This window comes from Choloepus didactylus, chromosome 22, assembly GCF_015220235.1.
Source record: "Choloepus didactylus isolate mChoDid1 chromosome 22, mChoDid1.pri, whole genome shotgun sequence".
Taxonomy (NCBI): Eukaryota; Metazoa; Chordata; class Mammalia; order Pilosa; family Megalonychidae; genus Choloepus; species Choloepus didactylus.
This window is the reverse complement of record NC_051328.1, coordinates 30,142,880-30,169,970: the sequence shown is the minus strand read 5'-3', so window position 1 is coordinate 30,169,970 and position 27,091 is coordinate 30,142,880. Positions and strand designations below refer to the sequence as shown.

At 40.3% G+C, this 27,091-nt stretch overlaps 1 protein-coding gene across 4 annotated transcripts in view; it reads left to right on the top strand.

Moving 5' to 3' along the window:
- The first annotated feature begins 1,036 nt into the window (after window positions 1–1,036).
- The window catches only part of WDR59 (WD repeat domain 59), a 138,115-nt gene continuing 112,060 nt past the window's right edge, over window positions 1,037–27,091 (top strand). For all 4 annotated transcript variants that reach the window (XM_037815684.1, XM_037815685.1, XM_037815683.1 and 1 more), the window contains exons 1-2: window positions 1,037–1,185; window positions 20,606–20,655. In XM_037815684.1, coding sequence (XP_037671612.1) covers window positions 1,132–1,185; window positions 20,606–20,655 — 104 coding nt within the window. In that variant the 5' untranslated portion in view covers window positions 1,037–1,131. The remainder of the gene's footprint in view (window positions 1,186–20,605; window positions 20,656–27,091) is intronic.

The window sequence follows — 27,091 nt, the reverse complement described above, 5'->3', positions numbered from 1 at the left end:
GCTAAGCCACCCAGTTAAGCCAGGGTGGGAATGAAAGGGTAAGACAGAAGAGGGAAACTCAATCACTTCTCACCATGATCTAGCAGTGATTCTCAAACTTTTTTTTTTTTTTTTTTTTTTACCTCAGGACCTATTTACATATTAATTATTGAGGACCCAAAAAACTTTTATGTGCGATATATCAACTGATAGTAACTGTATTAGAAATTAAAACAGAATTAAAAAATATTTATTCATTATCTCATTTAAACATTCATGTTTAATGAATTACCTTTTTTATTAAAAAACAAAAAACAAAAAAACAAAAAAAACAACAACTATATTTTCCCAAACCAAAAAATTTTAGCGAAAGAGCAGCAAATCTCTGTAGTGTCTGGCTTAGTAGAGAACAGCTGTATTCTTACATCTGCTTCTACATGTAGTCTATTGCAATATGCATCATGTAGCCTCTGTACACGGGTAAGAGAATGAAAGTGAAAAAAGGAAATGGCTCCTTACTATGATTATGAAAATTGTTTTGCCTTTGGAGACCCCCTGAATGTGTCACGGAGACCCCCAGGGGTCCTTAGACCACACTTTGGGAGCCCCTGCTGTTCTGTATGAAACAATACATTGTGCAGACTTTGAAATGCCTTTACGGCAGGCCCCACGGGAGAAAGTAACCTTGGGTTTGCACGGATGTTGGGTTTGGGTTTCTAGACTGGTTTTGCGTCTTTGTCAGGAATACCTGACAGGAGATAGGGCAGACAGCGTATACCTCCCCTCTGCCAACCCTACCAGGAAAGCGTTTCAAGTCCAACCCAAGCCCTGCTCCACCTTGGACTACAACTCCCAGCAGCGCTCGCGGCAAGGGGCGGTTCCGCGGCCTTGTGCAGCATGAGTGACCCGAGCTGAGTGATGGACGTGAGAGGGGGGTGGGCCCGTGTGTGGCAGGCGCGGTGTCGCAATTGGAGGAGCCGGGAAGAGGGTTGGACCGGGTGTGTGGGTCAGCCAATGGTTTGCGTTCAGGCGGAGGGACCGGGCCGGGACGTAGCAGGGCTGGTTTGCAGGCTGCGTGGGGCACGCTGATCCCCGGAACCTGGGTCTGGGGGGAGGGCACCATCCTGGGGCCGGGGCGTTGGGACTGGGGAGATGGCGGCGCGATGGAGCAGTGAGAACGTGGTGGTGGAGTTCCGTGACTCCCAGGTGAGCTGGGGGCCGAATGAAGCCTCTGGGCATGCGCTCTGTCTTGGTTCCCCTCCCCCAAGCTGCCAGGTCTGCCCTGGGGATTAGGGGGAGACGCCCCCACCCCGGGCCTGGTCTATGGAGATGGGCAAGGGGTGTTCCGGAGCTGTCAGATCCGGGAGGGCGAGAGCCGCCTCGATGACCGTTGTGGGCAGTTGGGACGGGCGCGGACGGGGTTTCGGGGGTCTCCTTGTAGTACGGAGTGTGGAGTCCACTTTGGGCCACTGAAGCGCAGAGGTTGCGCGTGGTTGAGTGCTGAGTGAGGGGAGGCTTCCACGACCCGGGGTGAACCCGGAGGTGTTTGCTCCCGGGTCTGCGCCTTGTGACAAGTCGCCGAACTTCTCTGCGCCTCACTGTTGTAGAGTTAACCCTGCCTCACAGAGTTGGGGGGAGGAGTCGATGAAAAACTGCCCGCGGAATGCCTCTTTCAGCGCCTAAGTTTTTAAGTGGTTGCTGATGCTATGATATAGTGAAAACTACTGTGTGGTGAATAGAAATGCGGACCATTGCACTGAATACACGGGTTCGAATCCCGGCTCCGCCCCTAGCCTGTCGTCACCCTCTGCGCGTCAGTTTTCTCACTTGAAGAGGGAGATAAAAGTGCTCACCTTGTAGAGTTGGCCTGAGGGTTTTATGAGGCGAGAAGCCTGAAGAAACGTTAGCACTTTTTTTTAGGATTTTTACCATTTTTCTATTCCCGGTCTTCCACATGCCAGGCCTTGTGCTAAGTGGCTGATCTACATGTTTTGTTTTTCGAATTCCTGAAAGAACGGTGCAAGATGAGTAGGGGGTAGCCCCTTTTTTCCAGATGGGAAAGATGAGGCCGGCCCCAAGTGACATGCCCAAGGCCTCATAATGTTGCCTAATTGGGATGCTAACGCAGGGGTCTGCCCTAGAGCTCTACTTTGTCTCTGGCAGGAAGCTCAGCCTGCCTCAGGTCGTTCCACAGTAAATATTCCCCTTCCCCAGTGCCTGAGTGGATCTCTTCATTTATTTAAAACACATTTATTGAATACCTTCGTGTGTCAGGTTTTCATTCCTCGTTTATTCAACAAGGATATATTGCACTCTTACCATGTGATTTATACTGAAAGGCAATCTGCATTACAGTAGAGGGGATGACGTGGTTTCTTCTTTCTAGAAACCCCTTCCCCTTTTGCCATAAATATTAACAAGTGGAGATGCCACCCATCGGTTTGCCCTGGCCGAGAATTCGAGCAGCAGCTTTGGGATTAAGGGATCTTGAAGCACTTTGCACTGCCAGCATGGTGTCTCTGGGAAGCCTGCTCTCCCAAGAAAGGCGCCAGGCTCCTGGGGAAAAAGAACCATGTTCCTGCTACCCTTCTTGTTAATTGCTTTCACCGGGGACTAGGACAGAACAGAATCACTGTTGTGCGTCTACGCCTGCTAATTTGGAAGCTACTAATCTGCAAGCCCTTTAATTCTCACAGAAACCCAGGTAGTCTCACCCCTGCTTGTTGGAAGAAATGTAATTGAAGAAACCTGCAGAGAGGGTGCTGACACGTATATTAGGATGTTAGGAAGTAGTATCAAATAATTAAACCTAAACAGCAGTTGTCATACTAAGGGAACAAAGCAATTTAACTGCCTTATGGGAGGTTCTGTTTTTCTTTCTGATTTTTCTATTCAGTTGGAAGGGTACCTCTTTGTTGTGAATTAACATGGTTTTGTGGTTGAATCTTGTGACAGTTAGGAGTGTTGGGAACCAATGTAGAAAGGAAAATAAAACCCTTCATATTGGCTTTCCGAAAAGACTAGAATGATAAACTTTTCAAAACACCCACATCTTTTAAAAATACTTTGTCTAAAATAAAGATTTTAGACTTTTCAGGGAAAAACCTCAACCTGAAATGTGAAACTCCTTTTTACAGTTTATACAAATGTCATCTATTTTATAAAACAATGCCTTGAGATATTACCACCCCTAATTAATAGTAAAGAGTCTGGGCTGCTTGGCAACAACCCTGGAATCATTGATCAGTGTACATCAGCACTACAGGAAAACTTTTAGACTCTTCGGGAGCAACACCATCCAATAGAACTTTCTGTAATGATGGAAATGTGCCTGCTGTGACCTTGAAATGGAGCTGGTGTGACTGAGACATTGTATTTTTAATTTTATTTAATTTTAATTATTTGCCATTTAAATTCCCACTTAATGGATAATGGCTATGGTATTGGAAAGTGCAGTTTCAGGTCCTCAGAAGAGTGGAGGTTAAATAGTTTCTACTCTCAAGGAGAGGTAAAATGGCAGAATGTGCAGTTAAGAAGTCTCTAACTCAGTGCTATGAGCAAAGATATTACAGAATATAAATCTTGTGATGAAGGTAGAAACTGTAGACTCATAGCCAACTGCCCACTTAATATTCTCCACTTAGGGAGAGGTTTATCAAGCTCAATATGTCCAAAATAACTGTTTAACTCTCCTTGCACCCCAGCTTCCTGCCCCTGGAAGTTCCATCCTCCCCATAGCCACAGTGATTTTTCTTCTAATGCCAGGCTTATTGAGGCATAAATAATGTATAATTAAATTCACTCTTTTAAGTGAACAGTTTGTTGAGTTTTGACAAATTTATATAGTCATGTAACTACCACCACAATAATTTTCTGTCACTCCAAATGGAATCGTACATTTTGTAACCTTTTGAGTCTGGCTTTTCACTTATCTTAATACTTTTGAAATTCCCACATGTTGTTGCGATTATCAGTTAGTCTGTTCCTTATTGCTGCGTTGTAGTTCATTGTATGGATGGACCACAATTTATTTATCCATTTGGGCTGTTTTTGGTGATTATGATAAAACTGCTATAAATAGAAAGTGATTTTTAAAAAAATAAATTTGTTCCTATCTTTCTCTTGATGGAAATCCTTCAGTGGCTTCTTACTAAGAATAAAATATAAATTCCTTATTTTGGACTGTTCTCTGTAGTGGCCTCTGCTTCCTTTTCAGATCACATCTTTCACCACTTTCCCCTTCACTTACCATTTGTTTGTTTTAATCTTTCTTCCCCACTACCGTGTAAGCTCCCTGAGGGTGGAGACTGTTTTGCTGGTAGTTGTATCCCTAGTGCCTAAAATAGTGCTTAGTATGTAGCACTCAACAAATATTTGTTGAATGAATAAATTTTAAAAATCAACTATATTAAGAATATTAACAGGAATTAGGGAAAAAGTAGGTTTTCACCATTTTAAAAATAAACTTTTATTTTTATTTTAGAATAGTTTCAGACTTACAGAAAAATTGGGAAGTGTTCCCTTTTGCCCCATACCTAGTTTACCTATTTTTACCATCTTCAATTAGTAAGGTACATTTCTCACAATTAATGAACCAATATCAATATATTATTGTTAACCCAAATCCATACTTTATTCAGACTTCCAGGGTTGTTATCTAATCACCTTTTTTCTGTTCCAGGAGCCCATCCAGGATACCACATAATGTTTTCTCATCATGTCTCCTTAGACAATTCTTAGACTTTGTCACACTTTCTTTGTTTTTGATGGCCTTGACAGCTTTGAGGAGAACTGGTCAGGTATTTTGTAGAATGTCCCTCAATTGGGATTTATGATTAGATTTTTGTTATGGGTTTTGGGGAGGTAAAGTGCCATTCTCATCACATGGCTTATCATTGTTGATGCTGACCTCAATCACTTGGCTGAGGTAGTGTTTGTTAGGTTTTTCCATTGTAAAATTACCTTCCTATCCCTCTTCTGTACTGTCCTCTTTGGAAGGAAGGCCCTATATGCAGTCCACAATTAAGGAGTAGGGAGTCATGCTCCACGTCTTTGAAGATGGAGTATCTACATAAATTATTTGGAATTCTGCTCAGGAGATTTGTCTCTTCTTTCCCACTTATTTATTCAATCATTTGTTTATACAAGTATGGACTCATAGATACTCATTTTCTACTTTGGGTTATAATCTAATACTACTTTATTTATTCTGTTGCTCAAATTGTACCAGCTTTGGCCATGTGTTTCAGTTGGCTTCTTTGTTACTTTGACATACTATCATCATTGTGGTGGGGTTTTTTTGTTTGTTTATTTCTTTTTTTTTTATAGCACTTTCTTACTTTCTGGCACTTCAAGGTGCTCCACCCTCAGCTTGTATATTTCCTGCCCAGGGTCCTAGAATCCTTTCTCCAAGGAGCCCTGGTTCCTTTTATTGGAGAATGGAATTAGAAACCAAGATCTGGGCTCTAGGTGTGCTCACTGTTACTGGGGTGTCATTGCTTCCAGACTCTCTCAGATGACAGATCTAAGACATATGTATGTGCATACTAACTTATGTATATCTATAAATATTTCTTTATGTAGCCATCTATATCAGTATTAACCTGTACATGAGTTCATACGGATGTTTCTAACTCTAATCCATTATCACTTGGATCATTTTAGGCTCTTCTCCTTGCTTATCTTTAGCCTCCCACTCCAACATTCACAAACCTGTCTCCTACCATCCTCTATCCATTTACTTAATTGTTCAGTTTCAGTATACATGCTTATGTGTTTCAGAATTATTACCTTGTACACTTGTAAGAAACTACTTCATCCCTTTCTCTTTAGTCTCACAGATTCCACTCAGGTTTTTGCTGTTTTCAAGCAATGATTTTCTCTTCTCTGCATTCTGGTCTAGTCTATATGAGTCATTCTTTTAATCACATTTTAAAACATTTTACCTTACAAGTTGTTTTATTATGGAATATATCATCCAATATGAATAATAGAGATACCATATAAATAATAATAATAAAATATACCCTCCAGTCTGCTTAAGGAATAGAACATCCCCATTTTAAAGCCCCAAAGGCCTTTCCCTCAGAACTTATCTCTTTTCCCTGTAGAAGCAGCAACTCTCTTGAATTTTGGATTAATCATTTCTCATTTTCCTTCATAGTTTTACCATGCATACACACACACTCACACGCACACACAATATTTTGTTTCATTTTGTCTCTTTCTGACCATTATATAACTGGAATTATAAGGTATGAAGTCTTCTGTGACTTACCTTTTTTGCCCATTATTTTTGAAGTTCATATTCACGTTGATTACTATTGCTGAAGTTCTCTAATTTCTTTGTGAAGTAGTGTTCAGTTGTATGAATGTGCCACAGTTTATCCATTGTCATTACATTTTTGGGTATTTTCAGTTTTTTTTATAATTACAGATGTTATTATTATATCATGAACATGGTATTTTACATAGGCATGGAATTGCTGGATTGAGATGTTCGTGTTATTCAGCCTTATCTTAAAATGTCAAGCTGTTTCCAGAGTGATTGGGAATTTATACTCTCCTCAGTAGTACTTAAAGAGCCCCTAATGGTTCATATCCTCACCAAAATTTGGTGTTAGCAGACATTCAGATTTCTCATTCTTTCAGCAATTAGTTTTTGAAAGCCTGGTATATGCCAGACTCTGTGGATACAGGTGAAGAAAACAGACAGAAAGCCCTGCCAAGATCAAGCTCTCATCCTTCAAGTCTACTGATTTTCACCTATCTGGTGCATATGAGGTGGTCTATCATTTGGGGTTTTGATATGATTATCAAATCAATCATGTAAGTTGCTAATATGGTGATTTATATTGTATTTACATGTTTCTGGAGCAATCCAGCTTTGGTCCCTATTCTTCTAGTTTCACTTGAAGCTATATAGGGCTGTTTCTGTTGGAAGTGATTAATTAGGATGTGAATGCTGCAAATTATTTGTTTCCTAGAAAACTTAATATGAAGATGTAATGGTGAATTGGGAAGAGCATTGTATAGATAGAAGGTAAGCGTTTGGAGCTAGACTGCCTGGATTAGGATCCATGTTATGCCAATTGTCTGCCATGTGATCTTGGCAAGTGTGCTGGTTTGTATATATCATATCCCTTAGAAAAAGCCATATTCTTTAATGCAATATTGTGGGGGCTGATGTATAGTGTTGATTAGGTTGGAACTCATTGGTTCAGTGTTTCCATGGAGATGTGACTCAATCAACTATGGATGTATTGCCCCACCCATTCAGGTGGGTCTTCATTGGATCACTGGAGTACTTTAAAAAGAGCCACATAGGCCCAGATGCAGAGCAACTAAGAGTGACATTTTGGAGGTGCAACAGCCAAGAGGAACACTTTGAAGAATGCACAGGAGCTGAGAGAGAAGCTGGAACACAACCTGGGATTAGCAGACGTCAGCCACATGTCTTCCCAGTTAACAGAAGTTTTCTGGATGCCATTGGCCTTCTTTCGGTGAAGGTATACGTGTTGACACCATAGCTTGGACACTTTTATGGCCTTAAGACTGTAACTTTGTAACCAATAAACACCCTTTATAAAAGCCAATCCATTTCTGGTATTTTGCATTCTGGCAGCATTAGCAAATCGGAGCAGCAAGTTACTTAACTTTTCTAAGCTTCAGTTTATCCATAAAATGAGGGTAATAGTATCCATCTATGTTGGGGATCCCAGGACCACCCAGGTTCTGTGATTTTCTGGGAAGATTCACAGGATCAGAATATAGTCAAATTTATTGTTACGATTTATTACAGTGAAAGGATACAAAGCAAAATCAGCAGAGGGAAAGGTGCATGGGGTGAAGCCTGGAGGAAGCCAGATACAAGCTTCCAAGAGTCTTTTCCCTGTGGAGTCACCCAGGACATGTATAATTCTTGCCGCACCAAATTGTGACAACACATGTAAAATATTGTCTGCTAGGAAAACTCATTAGAGGCTCAGTGCCAAAGGTTTTTATTTGAAACTGGTTGTCTAAGCACCCTTGTCCAGCATGTACCACACTTCCAGACTCCCCAAAGGAAAGCAGGTGTTCAGCATAAACTACATTGTTGTATAAACTGTTTAGGGACAGTGAGCTACTCTTACCAGTTAGGGAATGGTGGGAACCCTCCCAAAATGCAGGTTCTCAGGCAGCAGCCAAGGGCCAACCTTGCGAGCAGGCAATTCTCAGGATAGCTGTCTCAGACCCGCTGTGGTAACTCTTCTCTGCATACTACTTCTAGAGTTTCTGTGAGGATTAAATGAGGTAATTGGTGTAGAGCACTTTGCACATGGTTAGCATATGTTAAGTGCTCAATAAATGTTGCTTATTATTATTGTATTAGAAAACTTGCTTAAGAAAGCAACAAATTTGGCCTAACAACGGTGTTTAATAGACTCATGGAGCTGAAAGGAACTTTAGAAGATGTCTCATCTCTTCTCCTATTTTACACACAAGGAACCTGAGACTCAGGAAGATTAACTGATTTACCTAATGATAACCACTTTGTACCATTTTAGTTTGTGGGGAAGTGAGGATGTTCTCATTTTAAAAGGGGAGACTTTCCGAGAAACACCCATTGTGCTAAGCATGTGAACAAGAGCGTCAGATAGATAACTTCTAGTAAGCTCTAGACAAGGATGGTTCAAAGGTGGTGTCTGTCCCCCATTTAATGAGATTGGATCTTGTCACTTGAAATGGTCTGATCCTTGTTATATCAGTGAGTTTCAGTTTGTGGTTTTATTCTATGAAACCTGATAATACATACATTATAGTCTTTGCTCAAGCCTGTGACAAAACTCGTATAAGGGGAACTGACCTAGCTCTGATTTGCATTGATTGGATGTTTCCACTTTGCAGCATTTGGAAGGATAAACAGGCAAAGTGCTTTCATTTTTTTAGAACAGCTCTTTCTAATTTATCTGGAATTGAAAGGGGAAGAGTTGATTCCTTTTTAGTCACTTCAGATAAACCCTAGATTTTGTTTCACAGACAGCAAAGGTCTCTTGAGAGGTTTTCCTTTGCACTGAATCAGGATGGAAAGATAATCCTATGAAATGTTATTATGGATTCTTCCCAGAAAGATCAACTTTCTAAAAAAGACTTTTGTGTTTGTACCAAAATATAACTGTAAATCCTGAATGAATTTGTAGTGTAAACTATCTCATTGTCATTTTACAATTACACAATGTCATAACTGTTGTTTTTTGAAAGATGAGAATGTTCTATTATAAGCTTTTTTTTTGGGTACAGTTTCATTGCAATGTAATTTACATGTCATACAATTCACCTATTTAAGCGTACAATTCAATGATTTTTTGGTATATTTACAGAGTGTGCAACCATCTCCACAATCATTTTTAGAACATTTTCATTGCCCTGAGAAGAAACGGTGTAACCATGTACCTTTAACACCGTCCAATGCTTCCGGACCCCATCCCCTGCCAGCCCTAGGTGACCACAAATCTGCTTTCTGTCTCTATAGATTTGCCTAGTCTAGACATTTCATATAAATGGAATTATATAATATGTGATCTTTGTGACTGGTTTCTTTGATTTTGGTTAATGTTTTCATGGTTCTTTCATATCATAGTCTATGTCAGAACATCATTCCTTTTTATTGCTGGATAATATTCCATTATATGGATATATACCATATTTTATTTATCCATTTATCAGTTGATGGGCATTTGAGTTGTTTCCACTTTTTGATTACTATCAATAATGCTGCCATGAATATCTGTGTACAATTTTTGTATAGCATAAGCTTTTTAAAATTTTATTTTATTTTATTTTTATTTATTTATTTATCTTAATTGAGATTGTTCACATGCCATACAATTATCCAAACATCTAAAGTGCACAATCAGTTGCCCCCGGTATCATCATACAGCTGTGCATCCATCACCACAATTAATTTTTTTTCAATGAACATTTTCATTATTCCAGAAAAGAAATAAAGACAAAAAAAGGAAACTCAAATCCTCCCCTACCCCTAACCACCTCCTGTCTTTTCCTATCTGTCTGTAGTACTCCCTTTAGTATTTCCTTAGAGCAGGTATCTTGTTCACAAACTCTCTATCGTTGCCAGTTTGTCAGAGAATATTTTAAACTCTCCCTTATATTTGAAGGACAGTTTTGCCGGATATACAAGTCTTGGATGGTGTTTTTTCTCTTTCAGTATCTTAAATGTATCACACCACTTCCTTCTTGCCTCCATGGTTTCTACTGAGAAATCTGCACATAGTCTTATCAAGCTTCCTTTGTATGTGATGGATCGCTTTTCTCTTGCTGCTTTCAGGATTCTCTCTTTGTCTTTGACATTTGATAATCTGATTATTAAGTGTCTTGGTGTAGGCCTATTCAGATCTATTCTGTTTGGGGTAGTGTGTTCTTCTTGGATCTGTAATTTTATGTCTTTCATGCGAGATGGGAAATTTTCATTGATTATTTCCTCTGTTATTGCTTCTGCCCCTTTTCCCTTCTCTTCTCCTTCTGGGACACCCATGACATGTACATTCATGTGTTTCATGTTGTCATTCAGTTCCCTGAGATGTTGCTCATATTTTTCCATTCTTTTCTCTGTCCTTTTGTGTGTAGGCTTTCAGGTGTCTTGTTCTCCAGTTCCTGAGTGTTTTCTTCTGCCTCTTGAGATCTGCTGTTATCTATGTCTCCATTGTGTCTTTCATCTCTTTGTTGTGACTTTCATTTCCATAGATTCTGCTAGTTGTTTTTCCAAACTTTCGATTTCTACCTTATGTACGCCCAGTGTTTTCATTATATGCTTCATCTCTTTTCCATATTTTCTCTAAACTTTTTGAATCAATTTAGCCTTAGTTGTTTCAATTCCTGTATCTCAGTTGAAGTGTAAGTTTGTTCCTTTGACTGGGCCGTGACTTCATTTTTCTTAGTATAGGTTGTAGTTTTTTGTCGTCTAGGCATCTGGTTTCCTTGGTTACCCCAGTTAGGTTTTCCCAGACCAGAACGGGCTCAGGTACCAGAATGGGGCAATATTCAGTATCAGGTTTCCCTGAGCATGTGTCTTAGAAGATTGACACACCCTGTGATGCCTCAAGCCACTGTGCTTTTCCTAACCTGCCTAGCAGGTGGTACCTGTCAGCCTGTTGCTGCTGACTGCTGTAAGGAGGTGTGGCCCGCTTAGTTTCTGTTTTGGCTGTTTTCCCCCAGGCTCTGGGGTCTGGTTCTGAATGGAAGGTGGGTAGTAGAGCTGGGCACCACCTCCTTCCTCTTAGGGAAGATACACCCCTTAGGGAGTTTTCATCTGCATTTAAATAGGTTCTTTGTTTCTCTGACACTGCTATCTGCACCCTTGTCTGTGTCAGAACTCTGGGAACTAAAAATGACTGAGGCTTTCTCCATTGAGCCACTCAGGTTGAGAGAGAGAAAAAGGGACAGAAATCTCCCGTTCAGGTCCAGTCCATGGCCCCCAGTTTCACCCATCGGCCAGAGACAGCACCTGGTCCTCTGGGCTCCCTTTCCTGGGACAGAGAAGTCCCCTGGCTCTCCAAGTTCAGTCATCACTAAAAGCCTCTGTCTGTTTTTTGGGGATTTGTAGCTTGCATTGAGCAGTCCACATTTGCCAATTAAAACCCCAGTTGGAGCTGGACTGAGGTATATTAGCTTTTTCAGAGAGTGCTGCTCTTTATCAAAGCAAGGCTTTGCGGTTTGAGCTGCCATGGGGGGAGGGGGCTCCTGGCTTGGGTTCGCAGTTTCTACTCACAGGTTCCACGCTGCAATCTCAGGCATTCCTCCCAATCCAGGTTGGTGCGCAATGTGTGGACAGTCACGGTTGTCCCCCAGCAGTTACTCCAGATCATTTACTAGTTGTTCCTGGTTGTTTATTAGTTGTTCCAGGGGGACTAACTAACTTCCACTCCTCTCTATGCCGCCGTCTTCTTCCTTCTCTCCTAGCATAAGCTTTTAAGACTTATATATGATAGCTAATATTTATTGAGTATACACTATGTATCAGGCATTGTGCTAAGTGAATTTTTACCCTCAAGGAAATTGCTGTCTAATGGGGGAAATATATCAGTAAATAGATAATTATTATAAAGTACCATAAGTGCTGCATAAGGGTAAGCCTTGGGTACTGTGGCAGCACATGGGGAAGCACAGCTAACTCACATTGGGCGTGTGTGTGAAGGGATGGTTCAGAAAACGTTTCTCAGAAGAGCCTGAACTGCATCCAGAAGAACGAGAAGGAATTACCAGCTGAAGAGTGGAGAGAAGTGTCTTCCAGGCAAGGAAAGTGTGAGGTCCAGAGATGAGAGAGAGTTTAACTGAATTGGGAGGACTGTGAGGAATTCATCATAAAGAATTAATTATAGCTGAAGTGTTGGGATGGGATTGGGAGGTGGGAAACACAAGATGGGCTGTAGAAGTGAGCAGGAGAGAGATCTTCAGTGACCTTTAATGCCTTGCTAAGGTTGTTGTACTTTATCCTGCAAACTGTGAGGAGCCACTAGAGGAGCCTAAGCAAGCAAGCAGCATAACCAGACTTACGTTCAGCAACACCACTGAGAGTGAAGGGAGTGAGGCTGGTGATAGGTTGGTGTACTAATCCAGCCGAGGACTGACAAAGGCCTGAAACAAGGCAGAGGATGGAAAGAAATGGACTGATTAGGAAGAGATGAGGAAGGAGAGTCCAAAGTTAGGAGGAGTCCTACGAAGGAGTCTCGTCACTTAAACCTAGCATTTTTTAAGGATTGATCATTAGTTCAGGTGCTACTGAGAGATCAAGTAAAATAACTACTAAAAAGTATCTAATGATTTTTTAAACTTTTTTTATTATGAAATATATATACAGAAAAGTGATAACTTTCAAAGTATGATTTAACAAGTAGTTATAGTATAAATTTCAAAGAATGTTATGGGTTACAGTTCCACCATTTCAGTTATCTTCTTCTAGCTGTTCTAATCCCTAGAGACTAATAATATATATATATATATATATATATATATATATATATATATATTTATTTATTTATATATATATATATTTATTTATTTATATATTTATTTATATAAAGATTCAGTATTCATAATCCTTTGTTAAATCCTATCTTGTCTGTTGCTACTTCTCCTCTTGTTTGATCACTATTTCAATCTTCAAGGATATCTGGGCAGTGACCACCCTAACTTGTTCATATTAAAAAGGAGTGTCGACATTAAGGGGAAGGGGGATACTTCTGGTTGATGTTCTTGAAGAGGTTGTTGCCTTTGGGTTTGGGGACATATCTGGCATAGGAACACTCTGGAGGATTTAAGTTTCTGAAAAATGAACTTAGTGCGTGAAACTTTTATAGAATCTCAGATAGGGACCTGGATATTAGGATTTTTGAGACTGCTGTGGATTTGAGCTTGGCATACTGTGGCCATTTGGAATATCTAACTGAAGCATGCATAAGAGTAACCTCTGGGATAGCCTCTCGACTCTATTGGAAATATCTTAGCCACTGAAACCATATTTTGTTACCTCTCTTTTCCCCATTTTGGTCAAGAAGGCACTCTCAATCCCTCAATGCCCGGGCCAGGCTCATTCCTGGGAGTCACATCTCACGTAGCCAGGGAGACTCACTCCCCTGGGAGTCATGTCCATGCATGTATGTGTGTGTGTGGGGAGGGGGGAGGGGTGTTAATGATTTTTAACAATGAAAGAGGTAAGTGACAGCATTTGCTCAATCATTTTTTATTTTTTTACACCTAAGAGGTGGTAGAATTGGGTTCTGAATTGAGTGCTGACTACCATGAGACCACACATGCCCTTTCTGCTGCACCAGACTACCCCTGTTTCATTCCTGGAGAGCCTTAGGTGGTTGCAGAAATGGCAAGTAAAATCTTCCTTTTGATGAAGGAAGGCCTGTTTCTTTGGATTGGTGAAACCAAATGCTTAAGGGCACAGCTGACTTTGGGGGTTGGCTCTTGAATAATTTACTTTTTAAATAAGGAAACAGCAATTTGTGTATGGAGGCTTACAGAATCTCATGGAATTTTATACTTTATTAGCCATTATTTAGCCTGCCTTTTCCAAATAAATTACATTTTCTCCACCCCAATAAGAATCAAACCTCACTGTCAACACTATGGTAGTCTTATTTCATAAAAAGCATATGATTCCTAACTTGTTCATGTGACAAAAACCATCATCCTTACTGCGGTTGAAGGAATAAGGGCTAAGAACTTTATTCTATTCTGTTTGAAGAGGTCTCTTTTGACAGGGTGCAGTTCTGAACAGTAAGTTTTTTTTTCCCACAGCTGGGAGAAGACTTTTCAATATGGAAAAACAAAGATTGAAAGAGGATATGATTGAAATTTTCTATTATAGAGTATGGGTAAGGTACACAAAATTTCTTTCATCAGATTTCTCTTTTCTAGTAGGTTTCACACAGTAGGCAGTAAACAATCAAAGTTTATTGTCCTAGAAGGTAATAAAGAAGCTGTTATAGGTTGAATTGTGTCTCCCACCCCCAAGATATTTTGAAGTCCTAACACCCAGGACCACAGGATGTGACCCTATTTGGAAATAAGATCATTGTAGATGTCAATTAGTGAAGATAAGATCACACTGGAGTAGGGTAGGCTTTTAATCCAGTATGACTCGAGTCCTTAAAAGAAAAGGAGAAAAGACACAGAGACAGACAGATACAGAGGGAAGAGGGCAAAATGAAGATGGAAACAGATTGGAGTTATGTTGCTGCAAGCTGTGGCATGCCAAGGATTGCCAGTCACCACCAAAAGCTAGGAAGAAGCAAAGAAGGATTCTTCCCCCAGAACCTTCGGAGAGAGCTTGGCCCTGCCAACCCCATGATTTTGGACTTCTAGCCTTCAGAACTGTGAGAGAATAAATTTCTGTTGTTTTAAGTCACCCAGTTTTTTGTGATTTGTTATGGCAGGCCTAGGAACCTAATAACAGAAGCTAAGGGACTTTAGAAATACAGCAAAATTTATGGATGATAAATTATTAAGGCCAACTACTGAAAAAATGCTTTGAGATTGTTGTATATTCTTTGAGATGCTTGCCAGATTATGAGCTGGAAGGACCCTGATTTTACCTTGTTTCTGACTTAACAAACATGTCATTAGGAGCTCTGGGGAAAATGAGGTAGACCTGCCATGCAGCCGCTCACCAGCTAGTGGGAAAAGATAAATACGTACAGAAACAAGCAAGTTGTGGCAAGTCCTTTGACAGAGGAGCAGAGACAATGCTTTCTTAGAAGGTGGAACTCCCTTGGAGGACTCTGGGAAAGCTTCTTAAGTCTTGGAACTTCAAGGATGAGTAGAATTTGAACAGCAAATTAGGAGAGAGGGGCTTCCCAGGCAGAGGGAAGAGCTTACACATCTCTCCAGTACTGAGAGACTTGCTGACCTTCTCTGAGAGAGGCGAGTGCTACAGATTAGTATGGCTTGAGCAGGTAGAGGATGAAGGGTAAAGACAGATATTCTGTATGCATCTAATTTGGAAGTGTTTTAAAGACTGAGGAATTTCTACTTTATTCTATTTGTAGTGAAAAACCAGCAAAGGTTTAGGGCAGTAAATTGACAATATCGGAGCTCTGTTTTCAGAAGGTTTAATGATAGGTAGGATGGAAAAGGGAGAAAGAAGGGAAGAGAGACCATTTGGAGATAGTTTCTGTAGACCAGGCCATTGGCATTGAGGGCTTAGGCCAGGATGGGAGGAAGGAGGGGAGAGGAAACTTGACCTAGAATGCCTTTGGGAAAAAGTATGATTTTATTATAAAATAATGCAAAAACAGAAATAGTGCAAAAATGTAAACTCATCTAGAGGAATAAAATAAAACCTCATAGTAACAACTACTTAAATATTTTGATATACCTCATAATAGCAAAAACTTAAATATTTTGATATACTTTCTTCAGTGTTTTTCTTAAGCATATATTTGTAAGTAGCAAGTTCAAAGTTTGCTCCATAGTAGGGTGTAAGATGCTGCTTTACTTTACTTAAAGCTCTTCTTTAATTGGCAACAAGGCTGCTCCTGTGGGTTGGTGAGAAACCCCCATATCTCAGTCATTATTAGAGTTTCCTGTTCTGTCTTCCAGTGGATGATATAAGAATCCCATGGTCACATGGTTCTTTTTTATTTTTCCCGTAAACTTTTTATTTTAAAATAATTTTGGACTTACAGGACAGTTGCAAAAATAATACAAAACCTGTATAGAGACACCCACAATCACTGATCTACAAGCTTTTGACATTTTGCCACATTTGCTGTATTATTCTATCTGTCCATCTGTTTATCCATTCATCCATCTATTTATCTGTCTTCTAAACATTCAAGAGTAGGAGGTATACATCATGTTCATTGAACACTTAATACTTCCATGAATATTTCCTAAGAACAAGAATATTCACTTATATATAATCACCTTAAGTACAGTTGTCAAATTCAAGAATTTTAACAGGGATATAAAGCTTATGGTCTTAATCCCATTTTTTTCATATGTCCCAATAATATCTTTTTGGACCTTTTTTCCTCCATTATTAGATCCAGTCCAGGGATCATGTATGACATTTTTTTTTTTAAATCTTCATTTTATTGAGATATATTCACATACCACGCAGTCATACAAAACAAATCGTACATTCGATTGTTCACAGTACCATTACATAGTTGTACATTCATCACCTGAACCAATCCCTGACACCTTCATTAGCACACACACAAAAATAACAAGAATAATAATTAAAGTGAAAAAGCAATTAAAGTAAAGAAGAACACTGGGTGCCTTTGTCTGTTTATTTGTTTCCTTCCCCTATTTTTCTACTCATCCATCCATAAACTAGACAAAGGGGAGTGTGGTCCTTATGGCTTTCCCAATCCCACTGTCACCCCTCATAAGCTACATTTTTATACAATTGTCTTCAAGATTCATGGTTTCTGGGTTGTTGTTTGATAGTTTCAGGTATCTACCACCAGCTACCCCAATTCATTAGAACCCAAAAAGGGTTGTCTAAATTGTGCGTAAGAGTGCCCACCAGAGTGACCTCTCGGCTCCTTTTGGAATCTCTCTGCCACTGAAGCTTATTTCATTTCCTTTCACATCCCCCTTTTGGTCAAGAAGATGTTCTCCATCCCACGGATGCTAGGTCTACATTCCTCCCCTGGAGTCATATTCCACGTTGCCAGGGAGATTCACTCCCCTGGGTGATGTATGACGTTTAATTGTCATTTTCTTTCAGTCTCTTTTTTTTAAGTTGTGGAAACATATGTACAATGTAAACTTTCCCATCTCAACCACTCCTAATCATACAGTTAAGTGGGGTTAATCACAGTCATGGTGTTGCACTACCCTTACCACCAACCATTACCAGAACTTTCCCCACATCCCACATGGAATCCTTATACTCATTTTGCATTACTTCCCCCTTCCTCCCACCCCTGGTAACCTGTACTCTACTTTCTGTCTCTATGCGTTTGCATAGTCTGGCTATTTCATATAAGTGGAATCATGCACCTTTCCCTTTGTGTCTGACTTATTTCACTCAACATGACGTGTTCAAGGTTCATCCATGTAGTGGCATGTATCAGAACTTCATTCCTTTCTAAGGCTGTGTAATGTTCCATTCGGTTTATCCATTCATCCGCTGAGGGACATTTGGGTTGCTTCCATCTTTTAGCTGGTCACATGGTTCTTAACTTCATGTCCAGACTTAGCTTCTCTTGGCCATTTCCCCATCTGGTCCCTGAGGATGGTGAGGTCTGGGTAGTAGATTCCTGTCCCCCACAACAGGCCAAATTTACTCGTGAGGCTGTTTTTTTTTTGTTTGTTTGTTTTTGTTTTTTTAACTTACAGTTATGGCTTTATTATAGTAAAAGGATACAAATCAGAAGCCCAAAGAAGAGGTGCATATGGCAAGGTCTGGGAGGGTCTCAAATGCAGCTTCTGTGTCTTCTCCAAATGGGGTCAGAACACGTTACCTGGCCTGCACAGCAATGCATCTTGTCAATGCTGGAAGCTTTCTTGAGCTTCAAGTGTCCCAAGTTTACATGGAGTTTCATTATGTAGGCCTGATTGGTGGAATCCAGAACCGTGCTGTTGAGCTCAGTCCCCAGCACCCTCTTATGCTATCCCCCTGATAGCATATGAACTATCAGATGTGGTCCTGCATCCACCATGAATAACAAGAGATACTTCTATCAGGGGAAATTCCAAAGATTTGGAGAAGATCTCCCAAGAACTGGGGGCAAATACCAGCCTAAGTTCTTTGTTATGCTACAATTCCCTTTTAAAAAAAATCCCTTTCCTGCCCTTTTAGTAGAATTTAGGAATATCACAGAGGTAAAAATTTGTATTCAATCTGCCATTTTTAAGCAGGAGCATCTCATTGTATTTTAGCCCCTTGGTCAGGCTGTTTTTACTTCCTCTGCTCAAAGCATTTCCCTCTCTCTGTTTCCCCTTTGGGACAGCCTAGCAAAACTCTCCTTAAGGTGTCCTACAAACACAATGTGGGCCTCTATTTTCTGGGGTAGGGATGAGAAAGATCAGTTAGATTTTTTTTTCCTCTTTTCTTTAACTAACTTCCTCTGATACAGTGAGCTATGATACTTTATTGCAGTTTGGCTTCTGCATTTTTCCATGTCATTTTTTAATGCTTCTAGAATATTCCATGATATAGATATGCATAATTTATTTGCAGATAATATGAAATAAGCAGCTTTTTGCATAAAACTTTTGCTGTATTTTAGATAGATTCTGGAGGTGGAATTACTGAGTCAAAGGGCATTTTTTTTTATTATTGCCATTTTTTTTTTATTATTGCCAAGATCACCCTTTGTTAGTTTTCTGTCACTGCATGCCGCAAACGTAGAAGCTTAAACAATACCCATATATTAGCTCTTGGTTGTGTAGGTCAGAAGTCTGGGCACTGCATGTCTGGGTTCTCTGTTCACTGTCTCACAGGTTGAAATCAAGGCATCAGTTGGCTGCGCGCTCATCTGGAGGCTTGTCTGAGGAAGCCAAGCTCATTCCAAACCCATTCAGGTGTTGGCACAGTTCCTAGTGGTTGTAGGACTGAGGTCTCTGTTTTCTTAGTGGTTGTCATTTAGGGGTCACTCTCAGCTCCTCTCGGCCACTCTGAGATCCTTACCGTGTGGCCCTCTCCATCTTCACAGCCAGCAACAGAGAATCTGCCTGGTGTTGAATCCTCATATTTTGTGTCTCTTACTTCCTCTGTCTCTGACCTTTAGATCTAGATTGAAAGGGCTCATATGATTAGGTCTCTCTACCTTAAAATCAGCTGATTTGGGACCTTTAGTTACCTTTATAAAATCCCTTCATGGCAGAACCTAAATTAGTGTTTGATTTAGTGATGGAAGAGAATGTGTGTCAACCAAGGGCCCAGAATATGGGGGGCCACCTTAGGATTCTGCCTACCACACACCCTCTAGGAAGATTGCAGCCCCCTTGGTTAGAGGTACTGTGTTGCCCTCTTTCGTACCATTTATCTATAAATTACACAAGAGAAGTTCTGGAAGTGACATCTCATTTTGCTATCTGCTTTTACAGCTGGGCTTTTCTCTGCTCACGACTCTAGCAGAATAAAGGATGCATATTAATCACTTTTCAGCCTCCAGTAATAGCACCCTGGCTTTTTGTCCCCAGTATTACCCATGACATGTTGCTTGAAGATATGCAAGTGTGAGAAATGCATTAATAAAACCTGTGGGGATGAGTGAGAGAATATCTGTGTACCATTTGTAGCTGTGGCAGAATGTGCAAAAAGGATTATCTCTTGATAGTCTTTTGGAAAGGACTTAAAACATTTAATAACCAAACAATGACATAAACTGCTTCATGGTAATGCCTTGGGGATGCAGCAGTATTTGAACTTGTCCAAAGAAGAGAATTTAGGACTGTAACTGCCATGATTAAAATCAACTACATACTTTAGACTGAATGCAAATTCACTTGACTTCATGTTGTCTTTTGGGAATTGGACATTGGATCTTGAAAAGATGGTACACCCTAAGAATTGTGAGACCTGGGAAATGGAAACCAGTAAAACATACTAGAAATTTCAGACTGAGTATGAACTGGCCATCTCACTAACAAGAATATGAGCTTGGATGCAGTGGGGATGATATTTGAATATTACCAACTACCATTTGGCTTGGAGGAAGAGTCCATGCCCTTTGGGAAGGCATGGATATTGTTGTTGGTGTGTGTTTTTGGGGCAGGGATGGGTTAGGGAGGTCCCAGGCTAGGTTTTGCTTGGAAGAGACTCGCTGCATAGAAGCTGCTGTTTGCTGTGAGCTAATCAGACTCCTCAAGGGCTCCAGGACCTCTGTCTGCTCAATTTTGAATGCTCTAGCTTGGTTGTGTGTAGTCCTGGTGTGTGTTTGGGGTAACATAACAGCTGGCCTACTGTGAATGGCGAATGTGAGATTTAGATGGGAACCTCGAAGGGGCTGAAAGTATTCACTGAAGAGGCCTAATGATAGTTGCTATCTGGGAACTACCTGGGAGCTGAGAAGGGGAGGAGTCAAACGTGACTTCCTCCCTTCTCTAAACTAGGCTTAGTTTGCTTGCAGAACTGAATCTTTGTTCTCTCTAACAGGCAACTGCCATGTCTGTGGACTGTCTTGGGCAGCATGCAGTGCTTTCTGGGTAAGTGAGCTTTCGGAGTTCATCTGCTACAATTTCTGGGAAGAAGTGACAAATCAAGAGATTTCTGGGAAAATGGAAAAATACTCTTATATTTAATGATTACAGTCATAGGTTTAGTTTGGAGATCATCGTGATCTCGGAGTTATTTGCAGTTTATTTTTGTCTCTGCCTTAAAAGGTAAGCAATAAAAATCCTCTGAAATTTCAGTGACTGGTAGTGTAATCTTGAAATTGCAATTTTTAGTTTATTGCCCAGGCTTTTTAGAAGGATGCTGCCTGGTACGGTCCAACAGTCAGTTATTAGGATTGAGGGGATCTGGGATCTAGTTAGCAATGCCGCTAATTGTGAGCCTATGGACATTTATTCAGTTGGACTCCCTAGACTTCAATTTCCTCACAAAAGAATTCTGTTTTATCAGGAAGGAATTGAGCTACATAGTTTCGGTAATGCCTCTGGCTCAAATCTTTTAAGATTCTGGCAATTAAAGACCATGTTTGCAATTTGCTAATGACCCTGACATTGTAGCAGTATAGTGAAATTTAATGGCCTGTGTCCCCCCTTCCCTTGCATATTGCTCTAAATTGGAGCCCATTAATAGACTGCTATCAGCGTCAGGCCCGACTGCTTTCCTGAGAACCCTCCAATTACTTCCCCCCACCCCAAGTTCAGCTGTATTTTTATTAACTTAGTTGTTTATGAACGATTTACAAATCAACGAAAGGGTTTTCTTCTTTATTAACTTATTTTATTTTTGAAATCATGTTTTAATTTACCTTTAAAAACATACAGGCACATGATAAGCACTTAGATAGCTCAAAAGGGTATAAATACACAATGAAAAGTTTCTCTTCTACCCCTGGCCTCTTCCCCAGAGACAACCGTTGTTTCCATTTCTTGTGTTACACTGAATACATAAGGAAAATTAATTTTGTTTTTTTTTTTTTTTTTTTGCCACTAGCTCCCTCCTCACTTTTAAAGCTTTTTTTTTTTTTTTTAACCAAGGAACTACCTGTACATAGTTTAAAAAGTCAAATAGTATTTCAAGGCTTATATTGTAAAACAGTAGTCTCCTACCTCACTTTTTGCCATTCCTGATGCCACTCTTCAGAAACAAATACTTTAAACTCTTAGCTATTTATCCATTTTTCTAAATAGTATACATATACTGCTATTTCTTGATTTACCCATTTTAACTATTATAAACTTTCTACAATGGAAGATGAGGATTTAGCATTTTTACTTTGCCTTATGGATCTCTTACATGCATATCTGACCTCCTGCCTCTTTCCAATATAGTTATGCGACAGTTGGATTGGGTTGAATCAGTATTGAAGTTCTTTCTTTCAGAATTGTTGAGCGGCCCAATGCCATTCTGATTCTGGACTCTTTGTATGTGACCTATTTTTCTGTTTGGAAGCTTTAAAAATCCTGTCTTTATCTCTACTGTGTGTGAAATTTTCACTATGGTTGCTTGGTATGTGTCTTGTTTTACATTATTACTTGTTTTGTCTAAACAATTAGAGGCATAAAATAACTTGGCGTCATGTAACCTTACTAGTGACCCATAAAATACTCTTCAGGTGCCCTGGAGTAACTCTGGTTCAGACATTAGACTTCCCAGCATTCAGTGTGTCTGATGCCATTCTTAGCATTCTAGGAGAGAATGGAGTTAAGTAACTGAAAGCATGTAAGTGTTTTTGTTTTAGTGTGTTCTTAGATAAGTATATGTCCATATTATTTTCAGCATGAGCTCAGAGCTCTCCATTTCATTTTCTTATATTGTATTTTAAAGTATATGTAGTAATATGTATACAGTACACTAAACTTAAGTGAGCAGCTCAAATAAATTTTACAAATATATATATTCACCCATGTGACCACCATTCAGATTAAGATACAGAATATTTTTTAGCATCTTGGTAGGCCCTTTCATCTGGAAATCTATGTATTTTAGTATGGGGAAATTTTCTGCAATATGTCTTTGATAATTTCCTCCCCTCCATTTTTCTTCTCATTCTTTCTTTCTGGAACTCCTGTTAGTTGATGTTCGATACCCTGCATGGATTCTCTTTTGGTCTTTTGTTACGTTTTGTATTTTGGGAGTTTCTGTCAACTTTATTTCTAACCTTTCTATCAGATTTTTCATTTCAATTAATATTTTAATACTCAGTTGCTATTTCTTGTTCTCTATTCTTTCATTGTCATCTCTTACCTCTCTGAGAATGGTAATGATAGTTTTTTCTTTCCTTGCATTATCCCTGTTTCCTTTGAATTCCTCTATTTCTTTTGATTGTATTGGTCTCTTTCAGATTTCGTCAAATGACTGATGATCTTTGGCTCTATGATGATATTAAAGAGTGATTGCAATCTCTATATATTTGGGCAATAGTGGGCATCAGGTGGGAACCAAGCTCTTTTGTTGGGGTATGCCCAAATGACATTATCTGTAGCACTTTGTTATTGTTATTACTATTATTATTTTTGTTAGCTTGCTTTTGTTTTTTCTTCGCCTGGTCATTTTCTCCTGAGAAGAATCCTCTAATGTCTTTCTGAAGAATAAAAGCCTAGCATTGTGAGCACTGAACAAGGGAAGAGGTCGAAGGGTTTCACATTTCGCTCCATGCCTTCTGCTTGCCTCTTGTCTTAGGCCCAGATTAGTCGCAAGCCTGGATTCTTCGGATTAGTTTCTCTAGGGAATAACAGCACTACCCTCCCCGGGGTGGGGAGAGGTGGTCACCTGCTGTGTGGGATAGACTAAACCACTCTCCTTAAAGTTTTTTTGGACAATTCTCCTTGTTTTGTTCTGCTTGTTGCTTTCTAGCCCTATCCCTTACTATTGCCTTTAGACCTAAACCTCAATTCCTGAACCATCCTGGGGCTCTGCAGTGTGGATCAGCTTGCTTCTCATTCAGTTCCCCTCTGCAGGCACTTGGGCTTTAGCTTTCTTTATTCTAGTTTAGTTACCATTTGTCAATTTGCTTTTCACTTCCTTTCTCATTTTCTTTTTCTTTGTGAGTTTCCTTTTCTCTTTTTAATTCTGATTTTAGTGGGGCTTCAGGGGGGAATAAAGATAAACATATATGTTCAGTCAGCCCTGTTTGTCCTGAAGTGCCCATTTTCTGCTATTCTACATTTGCTTTTTAATATCTCTGAAGTCACCTATCAAAGCAGCTGTGGCCTCCCATTTGCAGGCCTCCAGGGCCTCCTGCAGCACCAGTTTCAACCGCCATTTGGTGTTTTCTCAAAGAATTACTGTCTTTCTTTTTAATGGGAACATGCTGGCCTGAGTGCCACAGGATCAGGTGATTCTGTAGGTGCAGTCAGAGGTTATAGGTCTGTTGTGCACTGACTTTCCTAGGATTATTGGAAGTTCTGTGAATTTGTATCTTACCTGTGCTTTCCTTCTTTTTTCTTAACCATCCCTCCTTGAGGTTTCCATACCACCTAGAGTCTTACCTGCCATTTTAACTCTTCCATTTCCTTCTCTTCTGAACAGGGATGATTAGCCTTTCTTTTCATTATTGAGCCTGTCTATCCACACTGATAGACAGGGACTTGGAGCTCTCTCTAACAAAGATTCTATAGCTGATGGCTGCAGAGATATTGATTCATACGGCAAGAGTTTTTTACTTAAAATAGAAAGAAAATAGGATCCCTGTTTCCAGATCCTTTATATTGATAGGCACTTTGAAAGTTATTGGCACTTAGTATGCTATTTTAATTATTACTTATTATTTTTTTTGTAGTTATTTTCCCTCCTGGTAGATTTAACTTAGTTCCCTTCATGAGGCCGTCAACTTGCAAGGGGATCTGAAATTCTCTACAGGATATTTGTCTAAGTGAAAAGTGAAGTGTTTAATTCCAAATACATCTATCAGGTTATCACTATGTGCAAAGCACTGTGCCTGATGATGTGGGGGATACAAAGATAGTCAAGACCTGGTCCATGCTCCAAACACTCAGCAGATTTGGGATGAGAGCCTTAGCATTAGTTCTGCTGCAAGATAAGTGTTGTGGTTGAAATGCAAACCATGCAGTGGGAGTAATGTGGAAGCTGTGATTTATCTTAATGGGGAGAGTGGAAAAGGCTGGGAGCAGGGACAGGATTGGAGCTGAATCTGCTGGGAGAAGGTTAGACTTTTTTCCTGGATAGCTCTGATGGGGAAGACCATCTCTGGAAAGGGACTCTCACAAGGGTATGGTTTGTATTGCCCTGAAAGCACTGAGTTATTCTTTTATTTTTTATTATTTTATATTGAGGTGAAATTCCTATAACATATAACCATTTTTGGAACCTAAGATGGTGGCTAGAAGAGACAGGGCAAAAAAGCACCTCCATGAAAAATACTAGATAAAAGCCAGAAAGTGACCCAGAACACCAGTTCCAGCGATGCACCAGCTGGACAAGGTCTGCTGAATCCACAGGGACCATGCACTTGGTGAAACCAGGAGTCTGCATTCTGAAACAAATGAGTAAGCCACTTGTTATCTGTCTGCCACACTGCAGTGTGGGGAAACCGAGGATTGGCATTTGGAGGCGGACTAGTTCTTTTTTAAAAAAACCCAAATGGGGCTGCAGATACGACAGTGAGAACTACACAGTGAAGCGCAGCAGAAATGGGCTATGCGAATGCCTCAATATCTGGCACGGAAGGTAGCCTTTCTCACACCCACTGCTAATTGTCTCAAAGCGAGGAAGGCAGAGGTTAGCCAAAAGAGGAAAAGAACCACACCCCTTGCAGCCATCTTCCCGGTGGGGTGGGAACGCTCCTGCCCGGCACTGGGGCCACAGCCCAGAGCTGCATCAAGAAACCCAGTGTGATGGGGGTGTTTCCAGCGGCAAGTGCACACACCACAGTGTTGGGCGTGGACAGTAGCCTTTCACGTACCCACAGCTAATTGTCCTGGAGCTGGGAAGGTGGAGCTGTGCGAAAAGGGGGAAATTGGCACGCCCCATACAGCCATCCTTACAGCAGGCTGGGAAAGCCCCTACACAGCCCAGCAGCCCAGAACTTCCCTTGAGGGATGGCGCACACTTGTGACATAGCACAACCTTCCCTCAGCAGAGGCCCTAGAAGGGCATGGCTTGGAAGAGGGACCCACTCAGAAATCCCAGGAACCATACGCCAATACCAAAGACTTTGGGTCAGCGGCAGAGACAATCTGTGGTGAGACTGAAATGAAGGTTTAGACTCTTGCAACAGCCTTAAATCTCCAGGAACACCTGGGAGGTTTGATTATTAAAGTTGTCCTGCCTCCCTAACCGCCCAGACACACACCCCACATTCAGGGTGGACAGCACCAACAACACACCAAAACTTGGTGCACCAGTTGGACCCCACAAGAATCAGACCCCCGCACACCACAAAGACAAAGTTGGGGAGAACTGACTTGAGGGGAATAGGTGACTCATGGATGCCATCTGCTGGTTAGTTAGAGAAAGTGTGCACCACCAAGCTGTAGATTCAACAAATTAGAGATTCGTCTTTGAATAATCCTACATATCCTAAAAGAACCCTGTCAAGTAAAGCAAATGTCAGGAGGCCAAAAACAAAAGAAAATTTTAAAACATATAATAAAACCAGATGATATGGAGAACCCAAACCGAAACACCCAAATCAAAAGATCAGAGGAGACAGTACTTGGAGCAATTAATCAAAGAACTAAAGACAAACAATGAGAGCGTGGCACAGAATATAAAGGACACGAAGAAGACCCTAGAAGAGCATAAAGAAGAAATTGCAAGAGTAAATAAAAAAATAGATGATCTTATGGACATAAAAGAAACTGTTAGCCAAATTAAAAAGATTCTGGATACTCATAGTACAAAACAAGTACAAGTACAAGACAATATCTGGGGGTGGGGTGGTGTTGGAGTTCTCTGTATGGGGTTTGCATTGTATTTGCAACTGTCCTATATGTTTTAAATTATTTCAAAATAAAAATTAAAAAAAAAATAATAAAGTGACTGAGTAGCATTTAGTTGTGAAACCACCACCTCTAGTTCCAAAACATTTTCATCACCCCCAGAGGAAACCCTGTACCCATTAAGCAGTTTCACCCCATTCACTCCTCCCCCCATCCCTTGGCAACCACCAGGCTGTGTTCTATCTCTATGGATTTACCTATTCTGGGCATTTCATATAAAAGGAGTCATACAGTTTGTGGCCTTTTGGGTCGGGCTTCTTTCACTCAGCATAATGTTTTTGAGGTTCATCCACATTGTACTCATGTTAGTACTTCATTCCCTTTTATGGTTGAACAATATTCCGTTTCATGTTTTTACCATATTTTGTTTATCCCTTCATCCATTGATGGACATTTGGGTTGTGTCCACTTTTTGACTATTGTGAATAGTGCTGCTGTGAACATGCATGGACATGTATTAGTGTGAGTACCTGTTTTCAGTTCTCCGTTAGTTATTCTTGTCACTTGA